The following is a 22,822-nucleotide window of genomic DNA, read 5'->3' as shown; positions in this document are numbered from 1 at the left end:
CTTAAATACAGTACGGAATTTTAAGTTCCGTATTCAATATGGAGAATACGGAACTTTAAATTCCGTATTTGATAAAGTGGGGTGCCAAGCCCCATAGGTGGGGTGCCAAAACCAACTCCCATAGACGAATCCTCATATATGAACCTGCAATCTTCCTTTTCACCACTCGTTGAGCCACATCGATCAGCCGTCGATCAGCCGCCAAACATCTGACTCGACCATTGGGGAATCAATTGGCTCCATCAAGAGAGGGTGATGTCCACGACGATGTCGTCCTTTTGCGGCCTTATTTTCTCCTTCTGGCAATTCATGCACTTTGGAAATCATTCTTTCTCTCGCCGAACCCTGTCAAGTCTCGCCCACGACCCTCATCCACACATCGCGAGGCGCGAGCAGATGGTGAATCCACGCGTGATCTCTGTTCTTCGCTGTCGACACTTGCAGACTAGGAAAGCAGCTTGAATGGTCCTGATATGGAAGTTTTGGAGGTTCAGGACGACGACGACCACAGTGGTTGTCTTTTCCGCTCCAATCAGTTGTTTAGTCTTTGCAAAACTGCAAAGAGGCTTGAGCATTTCGTTTTTTGAGGCACTATGTCGAAATAAGATAAGCAAAATCTTTTCCATTCTTCTTTTTCTCTATTTCGATGCCACCGTTTGGGAGTTTTTAGTTCATCTTTCTATATTAATGTGGAATTTTAACTTCTACAAAAGATTGACCTGAAAAATGATGAATAGATTTTCATCTGTATTTAAGTAAATGTTGGTGCATGCTAATTGTGTGATGAGTTTCAGTGAACACAAACCATCCTTCCTTTATATTTCACTATAAGTTTCGTGCATACTAATTGTTTGATAAAACGCCTGACCGAATTTCTCTCCCTTTTCATGGTGTTGCTGTAAAATTCATCATGAATATTGAGAAGCTCTTAAAGCTTGGAGAATACTTAGAATCTGGAACTGAGACATTCCGTTTGGTTTGCATCGTTTACTCTTATAATTGTCTGATATTCTTGGACTGTTTTTGTTTTTAGGAATCAAACATGTGGTGAAGTTGCCATTCCCAGTACAGGACATAAATCAGTACTATGTTAATAGATGATAATTTGAGACAATCTACTTCATTTGTGCTACCCATTTTTCTCTTAATAGAGTTTTGGGTATATGAACTTTCCTATCTTGGATGCAAAATTGAAACCTTACCAGCATTTTGCTCTCGTGGCCAAATTATTACTTGCATATTAATTGGCCAAAAACTTTGCATTAGCCAAAATTTATGTTACTAAATCACTAAGCATGTTACATGAACATGGAGGTGCTTCCTCTAGGGTTTATGGTAGTCATTGTTGAACAAAAGAGAGAACCTGTGTTTTGTGCAGTAATTCCAGGATCTGGTTGCAGCCTCCTTATTTTGATTCTCTTTAATGGTCTAAGACTCTAAGTAGTACATGTTGTGCTTGGATGAGATGATCGTGCCTAAGACTACTAACTACAAGCTTGATTTTAATGGATTTCTATCCAAGGTTATATTATGTTTATTGTCTTTCATTTAGTTATATCATAAACTTATATAGCTTGAACTCTTCCAATTTTTGAAATCTAAGATTTTATTTTTGGTTCATTATGTGTTGTGGCCAAAAGTTGAAGGTTAAATCCTATAAGTTAATTGATTAACTTTCTCTGATATGTTAAATCAGCAGCAGGGAGTGAAAAGACGCAACAAGTGTCCTTAAATGTTCCTATAAGATGCAGAATTTTGACTTGGATAACAACACATGATTAAAACTATGTTTTGTCTTATTTAATTTTGTTTTACCAGTAACTTTATGATCTTTGTGTTAAAATAAAATATTATGTCTTTGAACAGGTGGTAGCAGTAGAGGTTTGAGGTAGGGATGATGAGAGGATTTGGTAGCTTTGATCTCCACAGGTTCAAACATTGCATTTAAACAATTTTTCTCAATTGGTTTCTGAAAAACCTGTGTTGTTGATGAGATGTTTTCCTTCCGATGTAAACCTATGCTTCCCCTTTCCGGTTAATATGTTGTTACTGATGTTTACCCTGCTTTTTTGGATTAATGTCGTTTTCCTTTACTTGCAGGAATAATTCATTTAGAGGTATTTTGATTAGTTTTGGTTTCATTCTAATAGTTGTTTTTTATTTCTTTAACAGGTCTTAATCTTAATGGTTAAAGATTTTTTGATACCTTTCAGAAGTTTTAATTGCTATTTATATTAATACTTAAATTGGTTTGGTTTAGTTGGTGGGTTGTTATTCGCTCCCTCTATTGATATTTGCTTCCTTTTACTGTGCAAATGGTGTACCCTTGAGTGAATAAGTTGCAGATGTTTTATTTTCATATTGGGATTTGGTATTGTTTGATCACTGATGTATGTTAGAAGTTTGGTACATTGTCTATGCTTCTTAATTTGGTGATTTATTGATCATGTCTCATAAATTTTAGGCTTAAAGGGTTCAAAGGCCCCTGAGATTACAAAGGGAATCAAATCCAGGACCTGGAAAATTTTCGTATCAAATTGAGCCCCTAAGAAATTTTTTTTAATTCAATTAAGGCCAAATATTGCCACAGCTCAATTTTGTCCTAGTCACTTTTACCACGTGGCTTTTATAATTATTTTTTAATTAAAAAATTTATTTTTTTAATTCCAACTCATTTATTTAAGTAGAAAAAACTTAATAAATCCCTAATTTAAATAAAATCCCTTAACTAAATAATTACCTAAATAATAACCTAATCTAATAATCTAATAATAACAAAAAACATCAAACCCAACAAGAAATTAACAATCCCTTCAACATCAAACAACACAGATCTAGGGTTTCACTAACAATTCACAAATCTTCATCCTCAACCCCAACAACTGTTATCTTCTTCCTCAACTCCCAAAAAATCCATTCTTCTTCTTCTTCTTCTTCCCCACCCCCACCCACCCAACAAACCCAAATCTTCATCCTCAACCCCAACAACTGTTATCTTCTTCCTCAACTCCAAAAAAATCCATTCTTCTTCTTCTTCTTCTTCTTCCCCACCCTCACCCACCCACCCAACAAACTCAAATCTTCATCCTCAACCCCAACAACTGTTATCTTCTTCCTCAACTCCAAAAAACTCATTCTTCTTCTTCTTCCCCACCCTCACCCACCCAACAAACCCAGACAACCAGAACCCCACCACCCTCAATCCACATGCAAATCCGAGTTCAGTCTCACCTCACCAACCTAGATCCAGCCCAGATCGAAGCATATCCGGACAAATTGAAGCAAGGAGATGGCAAAGGTGCAGCAAGGAGAGCTTGGGTTTGGCAATGGCAGCAAAAAAGGGTTGGGTGTGGTGGTTGGGGTGGGTTTCAGTTTTGCTGGTTGCGGGCTAAAGAAGATGAAATTTGGGGTGGGTAGATAGTGGTGGTGCGTGGGTTCGGAGGTGTTGAGGTGGGTTGGGGTCTTGTTTCTGGATTCTGAATTTTTGGTGTGGTTATGGGTTTTCAATGGTGGGGGTTGAAGAGGTGAGGAAGGTTGCAGGGAGTGATTTGTTTTATTTTTAGATTTATGTTTTTATTTACATTAGAGATTTTATTAAGTTTTTTATTTTTTATTTATGCTTTAATATATGAGTTGGATTTAAAAAATTAAGTTTTAGGAATTTTTCAATTAAAAAAAATTTAAAATGCCACATGGAAAAGCTGAGTATGCTAAAATTGAAGCCACTTCAGCATCAGACACACTTTGTCCTTAATTGAATTAAAAAAAAAAAAATTCTTAGGGACTCAATTTGATGCGAAAATTTTTCAGGTCCTAGATTTGATTCCCTTTGTAATCTCAGGGGCCTTTGGACCCTTTAAGCCTAAATTTTAGGATGAATAGCTAATGATTTATTCTAATTAATCATATTACCTAATGCCTTTACTCTTCATTCGTTCTGATGCATTTGAAAATAATGATTTGTTGTAATTCTTCATTCAAAAGCTAAGGAAGTTTTGTTTTTCCTATTTTCTTTTAACTGGAGTTGCTCATATGGGTATGTTGAAGTTCATGAAAGTTGAAGTAGTAGCCATATATCATGTAAAAAGCCACTTACAAATATGTGCCATTCTTTCAATTTGCTCTTTTATTAGCTTAGGTTCTTCACTCTATCTTTTAAATAATTCTTCTATTTTGTACAACTCATACTGTGCCCCAAGATGCATGTTCTAATCCAATTGATATGCTTTCACTGAACAATCACATGTTCTTAGGAAAAATTCATCTTGAAGTCAAGACTCAAGAGTCAGTCTACCACAAGTGACTATGATCTGAGTGTGTCTTTAACTTATCTCTCTAATGTAGTATTTTCTTTACACTTATAAGTATTAAAATTTGGCAGCACATATCTTAACTTTTTAAAAGAAGCGATGAAAAATCTAATGTTTGTTCATGTAGCTAATTTATTGCCCGAAAACCTCTAGCTACTTGCTTCTCACTGGATTATCCTCACGCTCTATAGTAGGTAAGCAAGTACAAGATGCCCACTTGGAATCTACAATCATATCTTTTTCCGGCTACTGTTACATTTTGAAAGAACATTTAGTTTAACACATTTTCAATTAGTTATCTTTGTTCTTTGTGTTCTATTTTTCTTTGTCTCTTAACACATTGCTTTTCTTCATTTAGAGTGATGCAAACCTGGATTTGTTTCTGTAGCTAAAGCATGATGAAAAATGAGGTTCCATTTCATTCTATTTGCTATTTGCTGTCTTTATTGGCTCAGTTTGTTCACTTTATTTTCACAGTGACTTAAGGTTTGATTCTTTTTCATAAGCCTAATAATTAGTATTTTTTAGCTGTTATTTATGATTATTGCTGGACCAGTTTAAGATTTAATGTGCTACTTTGGTCCAAAAGGAAACTGCTATTTTGGTAATCAGGACTTGATTTTTTAAGCTGTCATGACTCACGACAGTCCTTAAGTAGTTGCTAATGTTCTCTCAAATTGGATAGTTACGTTACTAACTATTAATTTCTTAGTGATATATGCAGCTTAACAGGATGCTATATTTTGGAGCCGAATGAGAAAAACTTCTTTCTACTTACAAGCCGTTACTCTTAGTTTAGCGTACCTTCCTCAGTTACTTTCACTTTGTTGTGTTTAAATTTATCAACTGATATCAAAATTACCATTATTACATACATGTGTCGATTGCAATGGTTAGAATTCTCCTTAATTTTTCAATGGCATTCCTCCCTTTTTTTAATGATTACGGTCATTATTTTTAGTCTTAAAAGCTTCATTATTTAGATGCAAGGATCCATGCTTCTCTATATATGAAACTCTTTACTTTATATTCATTTGCCGTTTCGTTTTGTATGCCTATTAGTCTCCACATATAAAACTATGGCAGTAAAGATTGAGATTATTTAATCGAGTTTAATTTTTGAATTTATGAATACTACATTTTTTCTATTCTTACACTAATTTCATATTTCTAGATTATTCTTCCTCTTTTTCTATGTTTATAGAAGTTTTTCCTAAGATTGATTGTCTATGTTGGTGTTGGTTTGATAGCATTACTCAATTATAATTCTCTACACAGTCTACTTTTGTTAGAATTAAGTGATGGTTTTCACAACCTAAGTGAAGTACCATACAAATGAGGAAGATTGTCAATTAAAATATTTTCTCAGCTGGAGTGTGTTCTTGTGGTTGTCGACCTTTGCACATACCCACCTATTTTCACTGTACTGTTAGTAAACAAGAAATTCTTCTCATATGGCCTATTGATACATTAATCAAGAGGGAAAATGTCTATGCTAGCAGAAATTTTTTTGAATGCACTTTCTAACTTATATGTGAAAAAATAGAAGGTTAAATTTTCTTCATTTTTAATATCGGATAGATGGTGCATTAGGAATTTAGGATAACATTAAACAGTTTCACAACTTAAAAAACATGTTTATAAAATTAAACAGTTTCATAGGTTTTAAATTTTTAGAAGCTTATTGGAAAAATATTAAAAAAAAAATTGAAAAAGATAAAATTGATTTGTAGATAAGTGTAATTTTGTTTCATTGGTTTGTAGATAAGTATAATTTTGTTTCATTAAAATATTAGAAAAACAAAGATAAAAATAAAAGCTTTTAATTAAAGTTAGAAGTTGTTGGTCAATTTTCATCTTTTTATAACTTAAAAGCTACTTCTAAGATAAAAGTTGTTTGATAAAACTATTTTAAAAAAGCTTCATATTTAAATTAAAAAAATTATTTTAATTCATGCAAAAGAACTGTAAAATAAAGTCAAAAGCAGCCAATTTTGACCAAAGTCAAAATATAAAGATAAAGTATATATGCACACAAAATGTTAATCAAGGAACTAAGTTCCCGAATATTCATGAGGATGAGCCCTAAATAAGAGAACTAAGTGTCGAAACACTCAGCGAGCTGAGCCCTAAATAAGAGAACTAAGTGCTTGAGCACTCAACAGGGTAAACCCTCAATTAGAGAACTAAGAGTTAAAAACACTCAGCGGGTCGAGCCCTTAATTAGAGAACTAAGTGTTGAAACACTCAGCAGGATAGAGCCTAAACAAGAGAACTACGCGCCTGAGCACTCAGCGGGATAAACCCTAAATAAGAGAACTAAGTACGAAACACTTTGCGGGGTAAACCCTTGATTAGAAAATCTCAGCGGGGTAGACCCTAAATAAGAGTGCTAAGCGCCTGAGCCTCAGCAGGATAAATCTTAAAAAAGAGAATAAAGTGTTGAAGCACTCAGCGAGATAACCCCTAAATAAGAAAACTAAGTATGAAAACGCTCAGCGGGATAAACCCTAAACAAGAGAACTAAGCGCATGAGCACTCAGCCGGATAAACCCTAAATAAAAGAATCAAGTGCATGAGGACTCAGCGGATAAACCCTAAATTTTAGAACTAAATGGAAATCGAGTCACAATGCTCGAAACAAACGTGTATTTAGAGTCATAAAGGAGAAGTGAACGCGAAAAAATTTATCTTTTCAATTTTCAAGAGATTGTCATATAAATTATACTCTAAAATCAATATAAAGTTGGCTAAGAAGAAATAACATCCTGAGATTTTCAAAAAAAAATTGATTTTCACCATTGAAGCACAACACTCAATCAGATGTTGGTGGAGAAAGTGTGATTTTTTTTTTTGATAGGCAAGTGTGATTTCTTTTGAAAGGTATAAATGGAAAGGAGGACTTTCATTTTAAGGTGATGTAAAAGTTCAAGATGGTCAGTATGCTTTGCAATGACCATAAACAAAAGTCAAGGACAAACACTATCTCAGGTTAGACTTTTCCTTCTGAGGTCCGTCTTCACGCATGGTCAGTTATATGTAGCTCTCTCTAGAGTACGCTCAAGAAAAGGTCTTAAACTTTGTATACTTGATGAGGCGAGCAAACAACAGACCAGTACTCTAAATGTAGTGTTTAAGGAAGTTTTTGAAAATGTTTGATGTATACAATACAATTTCAATGATTTATTTCATTTTTCTATTCATATATCTTTACAAAAATGACTTATAAACGAATAACTTATTTATTTATTGAAAAATTAAACATAACAAATTACGTGCAACGCACGAGTTATCGCACTAGTATAAACATAGGCCCTCTCACTAGATACTCCCTCTCTCCCTCTCGCTCTCTCTCTCTCTCTCTATATATATATATATATATATATATATATTATATATATATCGGCAAGGTTTATGAAAATAACACTTAAGTGTCGTTTGGTGACGTAACATAACAGAACGAAACAAGACCGAACAAAACAATAATGTTTTGTATGTTTTGTTTGGTAACCCAAAGTCATGAGAACAGAACCATAATTTTAATTACATATATAACTCTGATAAACTAATTAAGATTGTGTTTGTTTTTGATAAAAAAAATTAGAAATTTTTAATTGAAAAAAGCGATTTTTCTAAAAATGTACACTCCGCCTCAATAATAATCTCATAATTATACTTAGCTCAATTTTTCTCTAAAATCTACACACTTCACGCTAATAATAATCTCATAATTAATCTAGAAAAGGAAACCCCTAGCAATTATTTTCTCTTATCTTTTTACCTGAAAATATATTTACTCTCTCCTTGTCTCTATCCTCCAGAACCAAAAAGGCTAGAACCAATACGGAACCGCGCCTCAAGAACATACAGAACTCAATCGAGTAACACACTGTGCTTCATCTTCATGCCCCGCATTTTAGTTCGATCATAATATCATTCAATGAGATTACGCTCAGCATCATCATTGAAAACTTCAAAGGTCGCTAACAATGAAGGTTAGTTCTTCAACACTTGAATTTTGCTTTGCTGGTTAATCGAGTTGTGCCCTCTCTACCCCAAATTTCGATTTAGAAGCTATATGCTGAATTTGGATGAATGCATAACATCACTATTGTTCTAATTTGTGAAATTGTACATTTGTTGGTTATGTTATGTGTGGCTTAATTGTTGCAGGACATGAATATGAAATTTCTAGGGTTTCATGCTTTGTTTGCATTTTCTTACATTTTGGCTTTATTTTCTTCCAGTTTTCTTTTTCCTTTCTTTTTGGCTTGGTGGTGGTGGGGTAGTGGGTGTGGTTATTGGCTTAGGGTGTGCCGGAGCAGATAGGGGAAGGCTTTAGGGGAATGGGAAGGGGAGTATTAGGGTGCATTTGGGTAAACAGCTTAATTAAGCCCTTATGACATTAAGGGATTTTGTCTCAAGAGCTTATTCATAAGCTAATTTGAAAAACTTTATTCAAATTAGCTGAAAATAGGTTTTGGATAAGCATCTTATTCATAAGGTGATACAAACAACTAATGAAAATAAGCTCAAAACAACTTATTGGTAGGCCATAAACTATTTAATAAGCTCTTCCAAGTTCCAAATACTTGCATAAGTGCTCATGCTATAAGATAAGCTTAAATAAGCCCTTCCAAACGGGGTCTAAGTCTTTCCTTTGTGTGTACAACAACAAAAGCCTTTTCCCACTAAGTGAGGTAGGCTATATGGATCACACTATGCCATTGAACTCGATCAAAAACTAAATTATGAGGGATATTATTGATAACGAGATAATCTTTAACAATATCCTCCCCTTGTTTGTAAGTTCTAGAATTTCTCATAAACCCCCAATTTGGGCGAACTAAAAAATATAACTTAAAGAAGGTTTTGGAGGTTCTTGGAATGTTTTCATTAATACCCGAAGTCCTCCCCCCCCCCCCCCCCTTAAAATCTCTCAAACAATGGGAGGGCTTCTCATAAGCCTCTCGCTTCCCTTAAATCCCCTATAAAACTCAACTCACAATCAAACTCTTAACCTCTTTTGCATGGATAATGGTTTTTCACAACTGTAGTATGGTGTTGAGATATATATTGGGAACCAAAAGTAGAAGTTGATTCTTTCTATCATTGTTTTTGTCTCTTGTCAGTGATTTATGTGAAGGGAGAAACAGAAACTAACTCAGAACATGGAACAAAAATTGTTTATACTCGTCGAAGAAAGAAGGGTAAGCCTGTAAGAGATGTGATAGGAAGTGTAATTTCATCATTGCCATCATACCTGAGCGATATTCCCCGGCGACCGCGAACAAAGAAGAAAAAATTCAAGGCTGAAGAAGCTCTCCCTAGACCCAAGCTAGACAGTGGAGTCTTTGATAATAACTTAGTGTAAGTTACAGCCTAATATGATACTTATGGTAGAAAGTGAGCAACATCAAAATTACGTCCTTGTTTCTGAAGATAAATTTTCTGGCAGGAAAATATGGAACAGTTTCTCAGAAGATAAGAGGAAGCCCTTTGCATACTTTGACAGCTTATGGTTTAGCCTTTACAGGGCTGCTTCATCCAAAGACAAGGTGCTGACTTGGATTAAAAAAGAACATATTTTCTCAAAGGCATATGTTTTTGTTCCTATAGTCTGCTGGTAAATACATTTAATTCCTTTATTGCTGAAATGCCTTTTTTATTATTCAAATGTTAATCCATGGAATTCTTCCTTGAAATCCCAATATTGCAGGGGTCACTGGAGTCTTTTGATCTTCTGCCATTTTGGTGAGAGCTTGCAGTCAACTACTAGATCGCGGTGTATGTTGTTGCTGGATTCTCTTGAAATGGTGAATCCAAGACGCCTTGAACCAGACATAAGAAGGTGTGTCTTTGTTGAACAATATCTGTTTGTTTTGATAAGATATTCTTGTCCAGTTTGAGTATTTAACATTTGCAAGCTTTTGTCTTCTTTGTCAGGTTTGTTGTAGACATTTATAAAGCATGGGACAGGCCAGAGACTAAGAATCTCATATATCAGATTCCTTTATTGGTTCCCAAGGTTAATTGACCCCTTTTTATGATTTTTCATCCCACCATAACCAGATAACCAACTGTTGAAATACAAATTATTGTAGGTGCCTCAACAAAGAGACGGTAATGAATGTGGGAACTTCGTCCTTTATTTCATTAACTTGTTTTTGAGATGTGCTCCTGAGAATTTTAGCATGGGCGGGTACCCTTACTTCGTAAGTTATCTCTTTTCCTGTTCTTGAAAGTTATTATCCGTACATACATTTTAATTCAGTTTTGTTTGACATTGACATGCTGCAGATGAAAAAAGATTGGTTTACCTTTGAAGACTTTGACAGGTTTTGTGAGAGACTTTATTCATTGAATTAAATGCCCCCAAATTTGAGTACACTGGGATTAACACACTTCATTACTGATTATTATATACATAAATAGTAAGGGGGTTTGTTCATATAGGAGGCAAGGATATCCAGTTTTTTTGCGAAGTAGAGATAGTACACTACTCCTCTTCTATGCATATAGTTCAACTTCATGGAATGCCAATGTGTTGGAATTGAAATTTACTGTACCATGTTGGCTTCTGTAGATGCAGTTGTTAAAGTTATGTCATGTTCAGATTGATAGTAGCAGTGTTTATATTAGCTTATATAACACAATTGGTATAGTTATTTAGTCTAAGAGTTTCAACTTGGTGAATGTGATCTGTTTCTGTGTACATTCGAGATAGAGATTTGAACATATTTGACAATGAAGTAGAAATTGAAATCTGATTTTCAACTTGGTGAATATGATCCGTTTCTGTGTATAAGACCGAATGGAATGTGATGATGAAAAGCTTGCATGGGATATAGAATACATTACAATGATGTTGAAAATGGAAATATGAAGAAAATGATATGGGGCAAGAACGTCCAATATGTCAACTTAATTGTATCATCTTACTTCAAGAAAAAGAAAAATAATTCAATGTCCACCATCACCATGTATCAAACTTCAAGTCCGCTCCACACCATGTATCTTCAACTGTCATTCCACCTCATTTGATTTTATCTAACAAAGCCCCCGCAGCACCAATCCACTAGATAATCACCCATCCATTTCATTGCTTAAGTTTCTCTCTACGATGGCATCACCGTTGCCAAATCAACCTCCTCGTCAAGAAACTCTCCCCAAGTTCAAATCCTTTGGTTCCGATGATCACAATCTCAGAACAATATTTAAAGTTGTACTTCCAGAATTGAGACCGAATTTCTTCGTCTTCAGTGATGGTGCGCGACCTTGGAAGGCTTCTCTGGCACGACGGAGCTGCGTTGACACAACCAGGGAGTGTACTTGCGATCATTGCCGGATTCAGAAAACAAAAGTTGTGGGGGTAATATACACACACACATTTATATAAACATGTAATATTAAAATAAAAAAAAATGGGGGAAATTAATACATTTTATATATAAATTGTTCATCACTGAAGATAGATTAGTACATTTTTTATATGTAGGGTTTAGTAGGTACGAAATTCTTGTGGGGGACTTGCCCCCATTATAGCATGAATGGATCCGTCCTTGCTTGCGAAGACACTTTGACACTCAAGTTAATGAGAAAGCAATGAGAGAATCTAAGTCTAAGAAGAACTCAAAGTTTGCATGATTGAGTAAGTTAATACATGACTAAACCTAAATTTATAAGCTTGTTGACCGTCACATTAGTGACTTGAAGTCCTTAGGAAGCCTTGATGAAGGTCTTTCGAGATCACGGTTCCCTCGGAATCGATCCGCTCGGTCGATTGCCAAGACAAGTTGTTCATTAGCTAAGTCATTTTGTCCCACTTTATGGTTTCACTTAGCTGCAAGACTTTTTGGGCCGATTAAGATGATATTGTGTCTTGTGGCCTGTTGGGCCGGCTGAAACACAAGCCCAAGAAACCACATGGCATCATGCGCTCTAGCAAGAATTCGATGCTCTCATTTCATCGGGTAAATAGCCAACGTGGAGGCAGTCTTTTGCAGCACATATAGACATCTTACAGTATCTAAATGAGACAAGTGTTATGTCAAATACTTTCTGAATTCTAGGCTCCTACTTCTTAAACCAACATCAATTTATTTGGTAGCTTACATCTGCTTGGACCAGCAATGCAGATGCCCATAATTGCACATTAACTTAATATGTTTGGTGCTTATCAAAAAAAAACTTAATATGTTTGGAGAAAATCCAGTTTCTCTGGTCAATTAAGAAACTATGCATTACGGCTTGCTACTTAATTGGAGCATAAGACTGAACAGTCGACACCGCCCGTTCTCAGTCTGAATTGAAAATTGGAATGGGTGATAAAACATACCTTTGGGAAGATGTGGTTGGGAAATATTAACCAAATGTAAGTGTTTCAAATAAGAACCAGATTGATCAAGCGCACATAAACTGTAAATTAGCTAGAGTTGGATTTTGTATTGACAAATTATAACAAGGAGCCAAAAAAACATACTTTTAGGCGAATGGTATTGAAACCATTAAATTTAATAGCAAAGACGTAAGAATGAATACTAATAAATTTCAAATGCATTTGAGATCGGTATATAAACATTGGTGCCATACAATTATATAAAAAAAATAAAAAATTGGTGTGTACCAATTTCTAAATCTAGATTCCTAAAATACATACACATTTCATATGAACACAAGGACTGAATCAAATGTTAAATGAGCAAGGAGAACGAGTAGCGCAGAGAGAGTACAAGTTTGAATCATATTCTTGGCCAAATAAATAGCCAGTAGGATCACTAATCCCCGTTTAAGTAGGGAATTTTAATGGTAATTTTGGATCCATCGGAAGGGATAGTAGTGCCTGCTTTGAATGAACTTCTTGCTGACTCCAATGCTCGGGCAGTTTGAAGAGCCATCTCAGCATGGAGTTGTAAACATGTCATAGCCATCTTTGGTAAAACAAAAAAGGTTTGTTAGGAATGGAAATTAATAGAAGAATCAACCCAAACAAGATTGATGATATCATGATATGCATAATAGATTTAGATAATTGCACAACTATTTTTGTAACCTGTCACCATCAAATAACTGCAGACCAATGCTTCAAAATATAAACCTTCTATATCAACAAAGTGCATGCAGAGATAATTGAAAATTGAAAAGCTGGTACCAAAAGGGAAAGTAGATTCTCAAAACCCTTTGCATCTTAAGGTTTTGGTGCTTACAGTGTAGCATTCTTTATCTGTGTCTGACTCGGCTACGTCAAGGGCCCATGTGCGAATCCATTCGAGGCCAGCAGAAATTTCAACATTTCCTTCAAGTAAGGCAGATGAAATGTATGAGGGATGGAGGGCAACCAAAGTGCATGCAGCTGCAAAAAGGACAGCTCTTCTCACATATGCTTCTGGGTGATTGCATATCTCTCTGCAAGAGTTAAAAAATGAAAGAGACTTATGTTTTCCTGCATCAGCCCACTAGCCCAAAATAAAACGAAGAAACAACACGAAATATGAACATAAACAGCCAATAGAGCACCCAACTAAGAATTCTACTAACACATATAGGCACAATTTTGAGGTTAAGATCAAGAATTTAGTTAGACTATGACAGTCCTCATAGGATTCACGACAAAACAGACAAGTAACGTCTCCACCAGTACCTGGATCTCAACATATCTAGAAGGGAGGGAGCCATCACAGATGCTTCTGGATGCATGGAAGCAGATTTCATACACACTCCAAGCATATGAATGAGTTTCCCCAATACAATGAAGTCCCTGCCAAGCAAGTCAACACCATGCCTTTTCTTATCATATCCCTCCATGGCAGGAAGCATGAATGCAGCAGCATACATGGGAAACTTGTTATGAGAAAACTCCATCGGGTTATGTTGTGCAGGGGATCTTAGGCTCCAACGGCGTGTTTTCCCTTTCTTGACCTGATTATTTTTTGCGGGAAGTTCCCTCTCATAGACATTTGACCAATTCAACAAAGAACCAGTACCTGAGATCTCTTTCCAGGAACCAGCTCCAGGAGTCCCTGTGCTGCTAGGCAAGAACCAGGGTCGGTTATCTGAAGCAACTGAAACAAGGGAACTAGTCTCGCGCTTGGGTTTCATAATTTTTGATTCAGCAAGCTCCTGAGCTGCTTCTGTCATGACATCTAGTATCATAATGCGTTGACTAATATCTACGTTAGGTGAATACAAAAGGTTATTTAGTATGTCAAGTGATTCAAATGGGCATGTGACTGCCAAGGCAACTAATGCCCTTTGCCTTTTGTCTTCTGCTGAATCTTCTGCACCTTCTACAGCAATATCAGAGCAACGAACCTGAACAAGAGTTCTGGTTAGATCCCTTGCTGCATGTTTGAGTTCGTCCGGAGTAGCTCTTACGAGCTTTTCAGCTACATCAAGAGCTCTTTCCACCTGCAATATAAGTTAAAATATTAAGAAACATCAAACACTTAGCAAAAAAGGATACAAAGAAACTCTTTCCAAATGCATCAATGCATAGGTCAGTCAGACTTACACAGGAATACAAATTGGATTTTGAATAGCTCAGTCTAAAGTCTAAACTAGAATATATAATACTTGGTATTGCAGTAATTGTTGAATAATTTAATTCATAGTCAATTAAGCTTTGTTAATCATAAGAAATCAAATTGCATTTAGTGTAGATATGACAGATGATTAAAATGCAACTAAAAGGTATCCTGGGAGCAAAAGACAGACCCCATCAGCATCGTCAGGTTTTCTAAGAGCTGCAACTACATCAGACAACTGTGAAAAATTTCTTTTCAAATCTGAATCATCATCCAACAAATCATACGGCTGTAAAGATGAATCACTTGAGGAATATGAGTTCTCACTTGCACTATCACCATCATCCTCATCATTAACATCTGAGTCAAGATTAAGTGATGCTGGATCAATAATCTCATCTGGATCAAGCACATTAAAGTCCAATAACTTCTTTGGACCCTTTACACTAACGCTTTTCTCTTTATTAGAGGGGGAATCCAAGTCCCTTTCTGGACCTGATACCGCAGATACAACACCTTTTTCTCCGCAACTTGAGACAGCCAGAGCCCCTTTCTTGGGTACAGTGGATTTAAATTCCCAATCAATTTCCCCCTCATTGCAGCTATCATCAAGGTAGAGAGGATTTTTTGGATCGATAATTTTAGACAATGCTAAAGCAACACTGCTAGCCATTTTTCGAACTAAATGATTAGGACTTTCCAGCCTACCTGAAACATGGACAAAAAAAAAGATTATAAATGTCAACTACTGATCTGCAAGAAGGGTAGCAACCCACTGTTAATCAGACTTGTAAGTGCGAGTGGGATGAATATGAAATGGACCCCAAAAAAAGGAATTCATCAAAACTGTCATATTCTTATACAAAGTGTTCCAGCTTGTTTCACGTACAGTTTATTTTTCATGATGGATGATTGACAAAAACCAAATGGAATGGCTTGTTAGCAAATACAAAAACTTTAGGTGATATTATAATTATAATTATTGATAGTTAAACTAAATGAAAAGTTGAACCACATTGGAGAACACTTCCAGCAAGCTAATACACTTGTTAGACTTTAATTGGAATTTATTCCTCACAAAAGCATCAATTTTCAGTAGAATTCAACTTCACTTTCTTATACAATAAAAAAATGTTAATCGGGGTAACAAGGGGAATGAAAGTATGGTGAAGTTAGCATACCAACCCTATAATCATTGCAGGTTATATGCTTTAAATAAAAACCTAAATTTGATAGATTTCAATTTGATGATAGGACCATTTCCTTATTTGGAAGGAGTCAAGGAACTAAATAACATGATTTTTCCAGTTCTACCACATCCGTGTGGCACTTAATAGTGTTATGAAGGATTCAGGGAGCAGAAGTTCCAATCACAAATAATCCCATTTGCCATTCTAACAATTAAGACACTCAACAACTAAGTAAGTAAACGATAATTACAGCTGACTCCTTGAAGAATCAAATGCATGGCATCCTTCATCCCATCCAACTCATCCTTAGACATTGTCTCCAGAGAAATGCCAAGTGCAGCAGTTATATCTAAGATAAATATAGGAAAACTAAGCATCACAAAAATAAAGATGGCATCAGCCCCAAGGAATGCTCAATGGAGGAAAGTGCATGAGATTGTTATCTTGTGACTTGATAGTCATGGGCTGCAGAAGCGGAAATAGCCTTTCCACTTAAAGGGGTAAAAGGCTGCATACAGCTGACCCTCCCCAAACCCCACAATGATAATAGCTTCATGCACTAGGCTTCTCTTTTCAAATCACATCCAGAAATTATGTATTCCTCTATTGCTACATGTTTTTTTCAGTATATTAGCACAAAGAAAACAGGATACAAGCTTGTTGCTCAATAGGTGCTGTTTGCACAAATTCCTTTTTAGACCAAGCTGTTAGCAGACGTTGGACTATCTTCAAAAGACCAGCGCGATTTTGTCCTGGCAAGGAGGTATCAGGTGGGCATTCATGAACAGAAAATTGAAGGATCCATTTCAGGCAGCTAAAAGGGAATACTTTCCAGAGCAGGAATTTGTCAACAAACATGGACCTGAAGAGAAGCCATGGGAACTTAGCAAAACAAAGGAGCATAAACATACATATTAATAATGGTATATCATGGTGCTGGCATGCCATAACCTAAGCTTTTGTAGTATAGTGTGCTAAAGACCTAATGTCAACAATAAGCAACAGAAGGTGAGGAGCTACAAATAACAAAAGCAAAACAGTTTTCATACATGAACACGGAATATTGGTTAAAACATATTTCAAGAGGCACGAGATTGTTGTGATCACTGGTAAAATTTATAAAACTTCATCATATGGCTCCCCACTATACTGCAGACTGCAGTGGGAAAGTGCTGATCAGATGCCTTATTTTACTTGCCAAGGGCCTCCCACTAGAGGTTACACCTTCATGACACTTTTTGCAAGAATACACATGCATCAAGTGTTTTAACCTAAATCATGATATCCCTTACACAATCCATCCTTAGTTTACATTCTTGCAACATTCATATATGTTAAGATTGTAGGGCAGAAAACAGGAGCCAGGAGGATAGGGGAACATAAATTAATTGGAAATAATTAAAAAATTTAAATTCATGTCTGCTCATGCTTTCCTTATTAGTTTTTTCTTCATACATCAAAGTTTATCAGTTTTCTTACCCTCGATCCAAATGGAATTGGAGGATTGGTTCAAGATGATGTATGAGCAAAGGCAAAATCAACTGATTTCCACTGACCTGACAGAAGCCTGAAGCTTGATAATTCGATGAAATAAGAGCCACAAGACCCAATATGCTTGAACATCATCCACATGTTGAGTTTCTAGTTTATGCAAAATCTGCTCAGAGATTCTTTCTGTAGTATAAGGATCCTTAATTGATCCCATCAACCTTAACCAAAACACTGCATCTGGTCGTGATTCAAGCAATTCTTCCGTAACTGAGCCATTATTTGATGCTAAGCAGCTTTTCACGAGCCCCAGAACTTGGGGAATTAACTCACTTGACAGCAGATCTACAAAAAAAGAGAAATAATCAGGAGATAATTTTGATCAATTTAAACACCTAGGATGAAAGTCATCACTGCATCTGACCAACTTCAACGAACTGGTCCCTTTGAACAATTGTAAAAGAAGGTTTGTTGTAATTTCCAATAAGCATAGGATGAGATTCATAAGATAGTTAAGTTCAACCTAATGTTTCCTATTTCTCAAACCACTGTTTTACATATAGGAAATAAGAAATAGTAAATCTCTATTCCAACAGATAACACGCAAGTTTGTTGGAGCTTGGGAGATCACTTTAGGCTCTTCCTTAGCCAACCGATGACATGTTATATCCAAGGAAACTAGATACAACCTCCAAGTAGGATTTTACTATTTAGGTGAAGATTTATGATGTTAAACAGCTTAAAAGGTATCAAACTTACAGTAGTCCATAATCATATTCCATTACCCTTTTTATAAAACATTCAAAACCTTAACAAACTTGGTACAGATGTTAATAACACATTGATGTCTACCTTCTATTGTGTCATACAGCTGAGACAAAGATTGCAAATAAGAAACTAAACATGCCGTGAGCAAAGTATAACACAATATTTTTTGCTTTTGGTGAACTATATAACCTATACGACAAATACAATTGACAGCACGCCATTTCTAGTTTCTTCAAAATATGGCACAAATTTCCAACATATTGATTAGTCGCTCCAAACTTATTATTTATCTATACAGAAAAAAAGAGTGTTGGTTTAACAGGAAATAACGAATTAAGATTGATATGAAGTAAATGTGACTTTTTTTTCTCAAAGGCTGATTATAATCAATGAAATTTAATGATGCCAGCCAACATATGCAACTAAGAAAAACCTGTTCCAGTGTCTGAAATTTTCTAGTTACCAGCAGAGCCACGGCGACAAATGCGAGAGAACATTTCCCCTACAAATAACAGTGCACCATTTTTGTCCATTTCACCTGAGGGGTCTACATTTTCTAGTAAACTCATCTCTCTTTCTTCTGCCAGGGAGAGTAGTTGGACAATAATCTGCTTGAAGAACACACTGAATATTCTTGGTGAAGAAAAACATGAATCACTCACAAGGAACTCAGAAATATGATAATATAATCTGGCTAAATCCTCCCAATATCATATTCAATCTTGTAAGAAAAAGAACTGCAAAACCATGTCAATATATAGAACCCATAAACTATCTAATCGTAGAAGAAAACGGATACTGTGATGACAATGAAGCTGAGGAGTTCATCCTTGCTTTGTCAGGAATAGATGCAACAATCTGTGCCAGCCTAGCTACCGCCAGCTGGATGTGTTCATTCGTAAAACCTTTCAATTTGGAAGGACAACCAAACTCTCTTGCTAAATGGAGCACCCCATTATTTTCAAGCAGGCTCAGTACAAGCAATCTGTCATAAATGTTGAAGTCTATAAGTTCTCTAAAAAAGTTATTCACAGTGTTAAACTCGTTTGGATTGTTACATCACACCAAATTAAGCACAGGCATGTTGATAACCAGCATTAGAGTAAATGAATTTGAAGGCCGAGAAAACTGTACTTAGGTGATAGCACAATATGAGAACCCATACCTTTCTATATTTGAGAGGGTAGCATTAACATCAACACCATCATTCCCTTTCTGCTGGAGAAAAGGAACCAAAATCTGTAGCACCTCACTGACAAGTCCACGAACAAAAAAAACATCATAAACATGTTTCTGTGCTGAAACGGGAAAACAGGCCAACCAATTGGGGGCAACATCTGCAGGAAATTGCATATTGTATGAGAAAAACAGGAAAAGCAAGATGCAATATTATTTCCAAGCAAAAAACTTGAAAAAAAAACATACACGGAGAGGAGGGGAGGTGACGGATTTTAATGGAAGGGGGGGCGGAAGGAAGGGGAGGAAATTTAATTAGACATTTTGTTTGGTTAAAAGGAGGGGAGGAGGGATTTAAAACTAATTAACCCAAAAGCTTAAGTTGATGGTTAAGGATACTTGACGGTTTTATGTTATTTTTCCAACACGCTTTCTCACGCGAGAGTCCACATAGAGTTGAAGCGTGGATACACAGGTTCATATACAATGTGCTGAAATTCACTTTTTTATTAGAATAATTGGGGACAACAAGCATCAAACTCTAGACCACTTGATCATAGAGGCTCTGATACCATGTCATGAACCAATTAACCCGAAAGCTTAAGCTGTTGGGTAAAGAACATATTATGGTTTTATATTATATTTCTAACAAGAACCATCAACCGAGTTCCTGGCAACACACCCCAGCAAGTGCGTACACACCATTAAGTTGATTCCTGATCAGCAACAATGCAAAATGCTAAGACAACCCCGTCCCCTCTCAAAAAATTAAACTTAAGCTGCTGTATAGTGTATAATAACAAAATATATAAACTCAGACAACATTACCAAGTAACAAGAACCTAGCCAGTGTAGGAAAAGCAGCCCCTGCATAAAACGCACGCCACCAATCATCTCGTTCTTCGGCTGAAGGAACTTCGACACTTGAAAGCTTAACATGAAATTAGCAACAACAAAAAAAGTACTTAAAATTTCACCAACATGACACTTGAAAAAAAAACAATTCAACACATGAACAGACTCAAACCTGGTCTCTGTAACTCTCATCAATGCTACCTGCCAATTCAGACACGTTCATACAAAAATCAATTTTTTCTGTCAAACCCACAAAACTCAATACAAATTAAATGCAAAGAAACAGAAGGGAGTGGATTCCTTCGTTTCCAGTGAAATCAACGAACCGCGAGGGAGCGAACCTGAGAGAAGAGAAGGGTGAAGAGGGAAAAGAAGGGTGGCGATGGAGTGAAGCGCACAAATGACTTGATCAACGTGCTTCGCATTCTTTATAGCTGATATCACTTCTGCGACCTTGCCAACCACTGCACCTTCCAACTCTCTCTTCTTCTCTGAACCTTCCTCCATCAACGTTTGTTTTCTTCTCCGGTGAAGTTCACTCTTTTTCGTCAGCAAGCAACGAACGGAACCACTCTCTCACTCACACTTCTCAGCACACTGTTCGACTCCAAAGCACGAATGCGACTTTAGAGTTTAGACTCTTTTGAAACGACGTCGTTTGGCCCCACATTATATAAGTTTTTTCTTTTTATTTCTTTACATGTTCACAATATAGGACTCATATTTTACGCCAGTGTTATTTCTTTTCATGTTCACAATATCTAATACAGCTGAATTGAGACTCAATAAAATCATAATTCATAAGAGGACTTTATTTCAACTTGGTCATTGATTTCAACTTTTTTTCCCAACTTAGTCCTCATTCAATCTTGGTCGTTCTCTTTAACATTGGGCTGACCCAAATATATGTCAGGAAGGTTGTCTTCCACGTTTTCTTTCTCTCGTTGACCTCATTGCGTTCGTTCGTCGAAAAGGACGGGTTGAAGGGGAAGAGTGTTTGCCAAGGTCTGCGTTCACAAAAGTATCGCCATGCGCTTAGGGTGCCCACACAGTAGTTTGGGTTCGGTTAGGATTAGGTGGAGAGGAGAGGATGGGTTGAAGTTCAAAGGAAAAGAGAAGGGTGTTGAACTAGAAATACGAGATTTTCCTTTTTACTATTTGTTTTTTATCAAGAGTGATGCAATCTCATCACAATGACATGTGTTTCTTCAATCCATCTTGGGTTAGGTGACAATGAAAAGGAGTAGAAATGTAAAATAGATTGTTGAAGGAGATGGTGGAAGTGTTTACTGTTTATTGTTAGGAGAAGAGCAAAATCAGAAGCTAAAGACGTCGTTTTCTTCGTCGGCGAATGCTTTCCCTGATGTCAGTTAAAGTGCATTATGTTCGCACTGTAGTGCACTATAAAGTGCGTAAGTCACGCACTTTAAAGTGCGATAAAAATTCAGAAGTCGAGGGAAACAAACGCTTACCAGAAAATGATGATAGAAAGATGGCGAGCGACGACAGACGATAGAGAAAAATAGTGTCGGGTACAGTGGTGGCTATGATGGGGCTCCGGTGGGGGGGGGGGGGGGCTATGTAGGGGAAGGAGGATCGGAGGAGGAGGAGGAGGAGAAGAAGGAGAAGGAGGGGTTGGTGGGACGACCCGACACAACCCGTCATTAGTCCGCCAAAATGCAGGTTGGGTTGGGCTGACCTACTTGTAGGAAAAAAAAATGAATTTCAAATTTGAGAAAAAAAAATCAAACTTTGGCTTGTCATTGTGGATTTGATGATGTTCATATTTGAATGATATAGGAACAACCCTCAACTTAGAGGTGGACAAGACACATGTTTTGCGGTGGTCTGGGGTGGGGTGGCTGCCACGTGCGGCGAATCTATGTTCACGAAGACGCGAAGAGGTTCTTGAAGGAGATCCCAAGAGACCCCAAGTGGTGGACTTTGCAGTTATGGGTTTGATTTTTGAAGGTTCTTTCATGGTGGAAGGGGTAGGTTGAGGTTCTAGGTTTTATGGGTTTTTAAGTTCTCGATTTTGGGGTTGAGCTATGAAAGAAGATGAAGTAGAGGGAAGAGGAAGAAGATGAGAAAGGAGTAAAAGTGATTAAAAAAATTACAAGGACTAAAACTGATACGAAAAAGTCCACGTGATCATGCTGAATTGACTAGGCTCACCACGTGGACTGTTGGCGGATCAAAATTGATGACACATCATCAATTAGAATAAATTTGATTAATTGTTTTTTTTGCTAGGAAAAACATTCAAAGGATTTAAAAGTTAGGGACCAATATGATTCCTTATACAAATTAGAGTTCTAAAACATATTTAAGCCTAAGATAAGTGATAAAAATATGAAGTTTCTAGTCATTTATCTTAAATATCATTGATCCACATAGGACTAGGGTGATTTATCTCAAACTTTGCCTATAGTTATTTAGACAATTTCATTTTTTATGCATGATTTGAATGAATTTCAAGGTTTAAGTTGCGTGATCAACCTAGATGTAGGGG

The 22,822-nt window shown here is 36.4% G+C and overlaps 2 protein-coding genes and 1 long non-coding RNA gene across 3 annotated transcripts; 2 read left to right on the top strand and 1 right to left on the bottom strand.

Moving 5' to 3' along the window:
• The first annotated feature begins 129 nt into the window (after positions 1 to 129).
• LOC130729928 (uncharacterized) lies at positions 130 to 5,249 on the top strand. Its single transcript, XR_009016172.1, has 2 exons — positions 130 to 4,504; positions 4,669 to 5,249. It is a non-coding gene; the product is annotated as an uncharacterized LOC130729928 (long non-coding RNA).
• A 2,882-nt stretch (positions 5,250 to 8,131) lies between these two features.
• LOC130729909 (probable ubiquitin-like-specific protease 2A) lies at positions 8,132 to 11,096 on the top strand. Its single transcript, XM_057581764.1, has 7 exons — positions 8,132 to 8,305; positions 9,443 to 9,680; positions 9,769 to 9,936; positions 10,030 to 10,161; positions 10,257 to 10,338; positions 10,415 to 10,525; positions 10,611 to 11,096. The coding sequence occupies exons 1-7, from the start codon at positions 8,251 to 8,253 to the stop codon at positions 10,677 to 10,679; spliced, it is 855 nt and encodes a 284-aa protein (XP_057437747.1). The 5' UTR covers positions 8,132 to 8,250; the 3' UTR covers positions 10,680 to 11,096.
• Positions 11,097 to 12,844: 1,748 nt separating this feature from the next.
• Positions 12,845 to 20,921, bottom strand: LOC130729898 (uncharacterized). The gene is made up of 13 exons (XM_057581755.1): positions 20,652 to 20,921; positions 20,483 to 20,511; positions 20,284 to 20,386; positions 19,445 to 19,616; positions 19,079 to 19,264; positions 18,743 to 18,903; positions 17,580 to 17,856; positions 16,677 to 16,885; positions 16,274 to 16,372; positions 15,024 to 15,541; positions 13,951 to 14,717; positions 13,517 to 13,715; positions 12,845 to 13,240 (listed from the first exon to the last, which is right to left on the bottom strand). Exons 1-13 carry the CDS (start codon positions 20,815 to 20,817, stop codon positions 13,088 to 13,090), a joined length of 3,039 nt encoding a protein of 1,012 aa, XP_057437738.1. The 5' UTR covers positions 20,818 to 20,921; the 3' UTR covers positions 12,845 to 13,087.
• Between the last annotated feature and the right edge of the window lie 1,901 nt (positions 20,922 to 22,822).

Source organism: Lotus japonicus, chromosome 1, assembly GCF_012489685.1.
Source record: "Lotus japonicus ecotype B-129 chromosome 1, LjGifu_v1.2".
Lineage (NCBI taxonomy): Eukaryota > Viridiplantae > Streptophyta > Magnoliopsida > Fabales > Fabaceae > Lotus > Lotus japonicus.
Note: the sequence above shows the minus strand (reverse complement) of the source record. Positions and strands in the feature narration are given on the sequence as shown.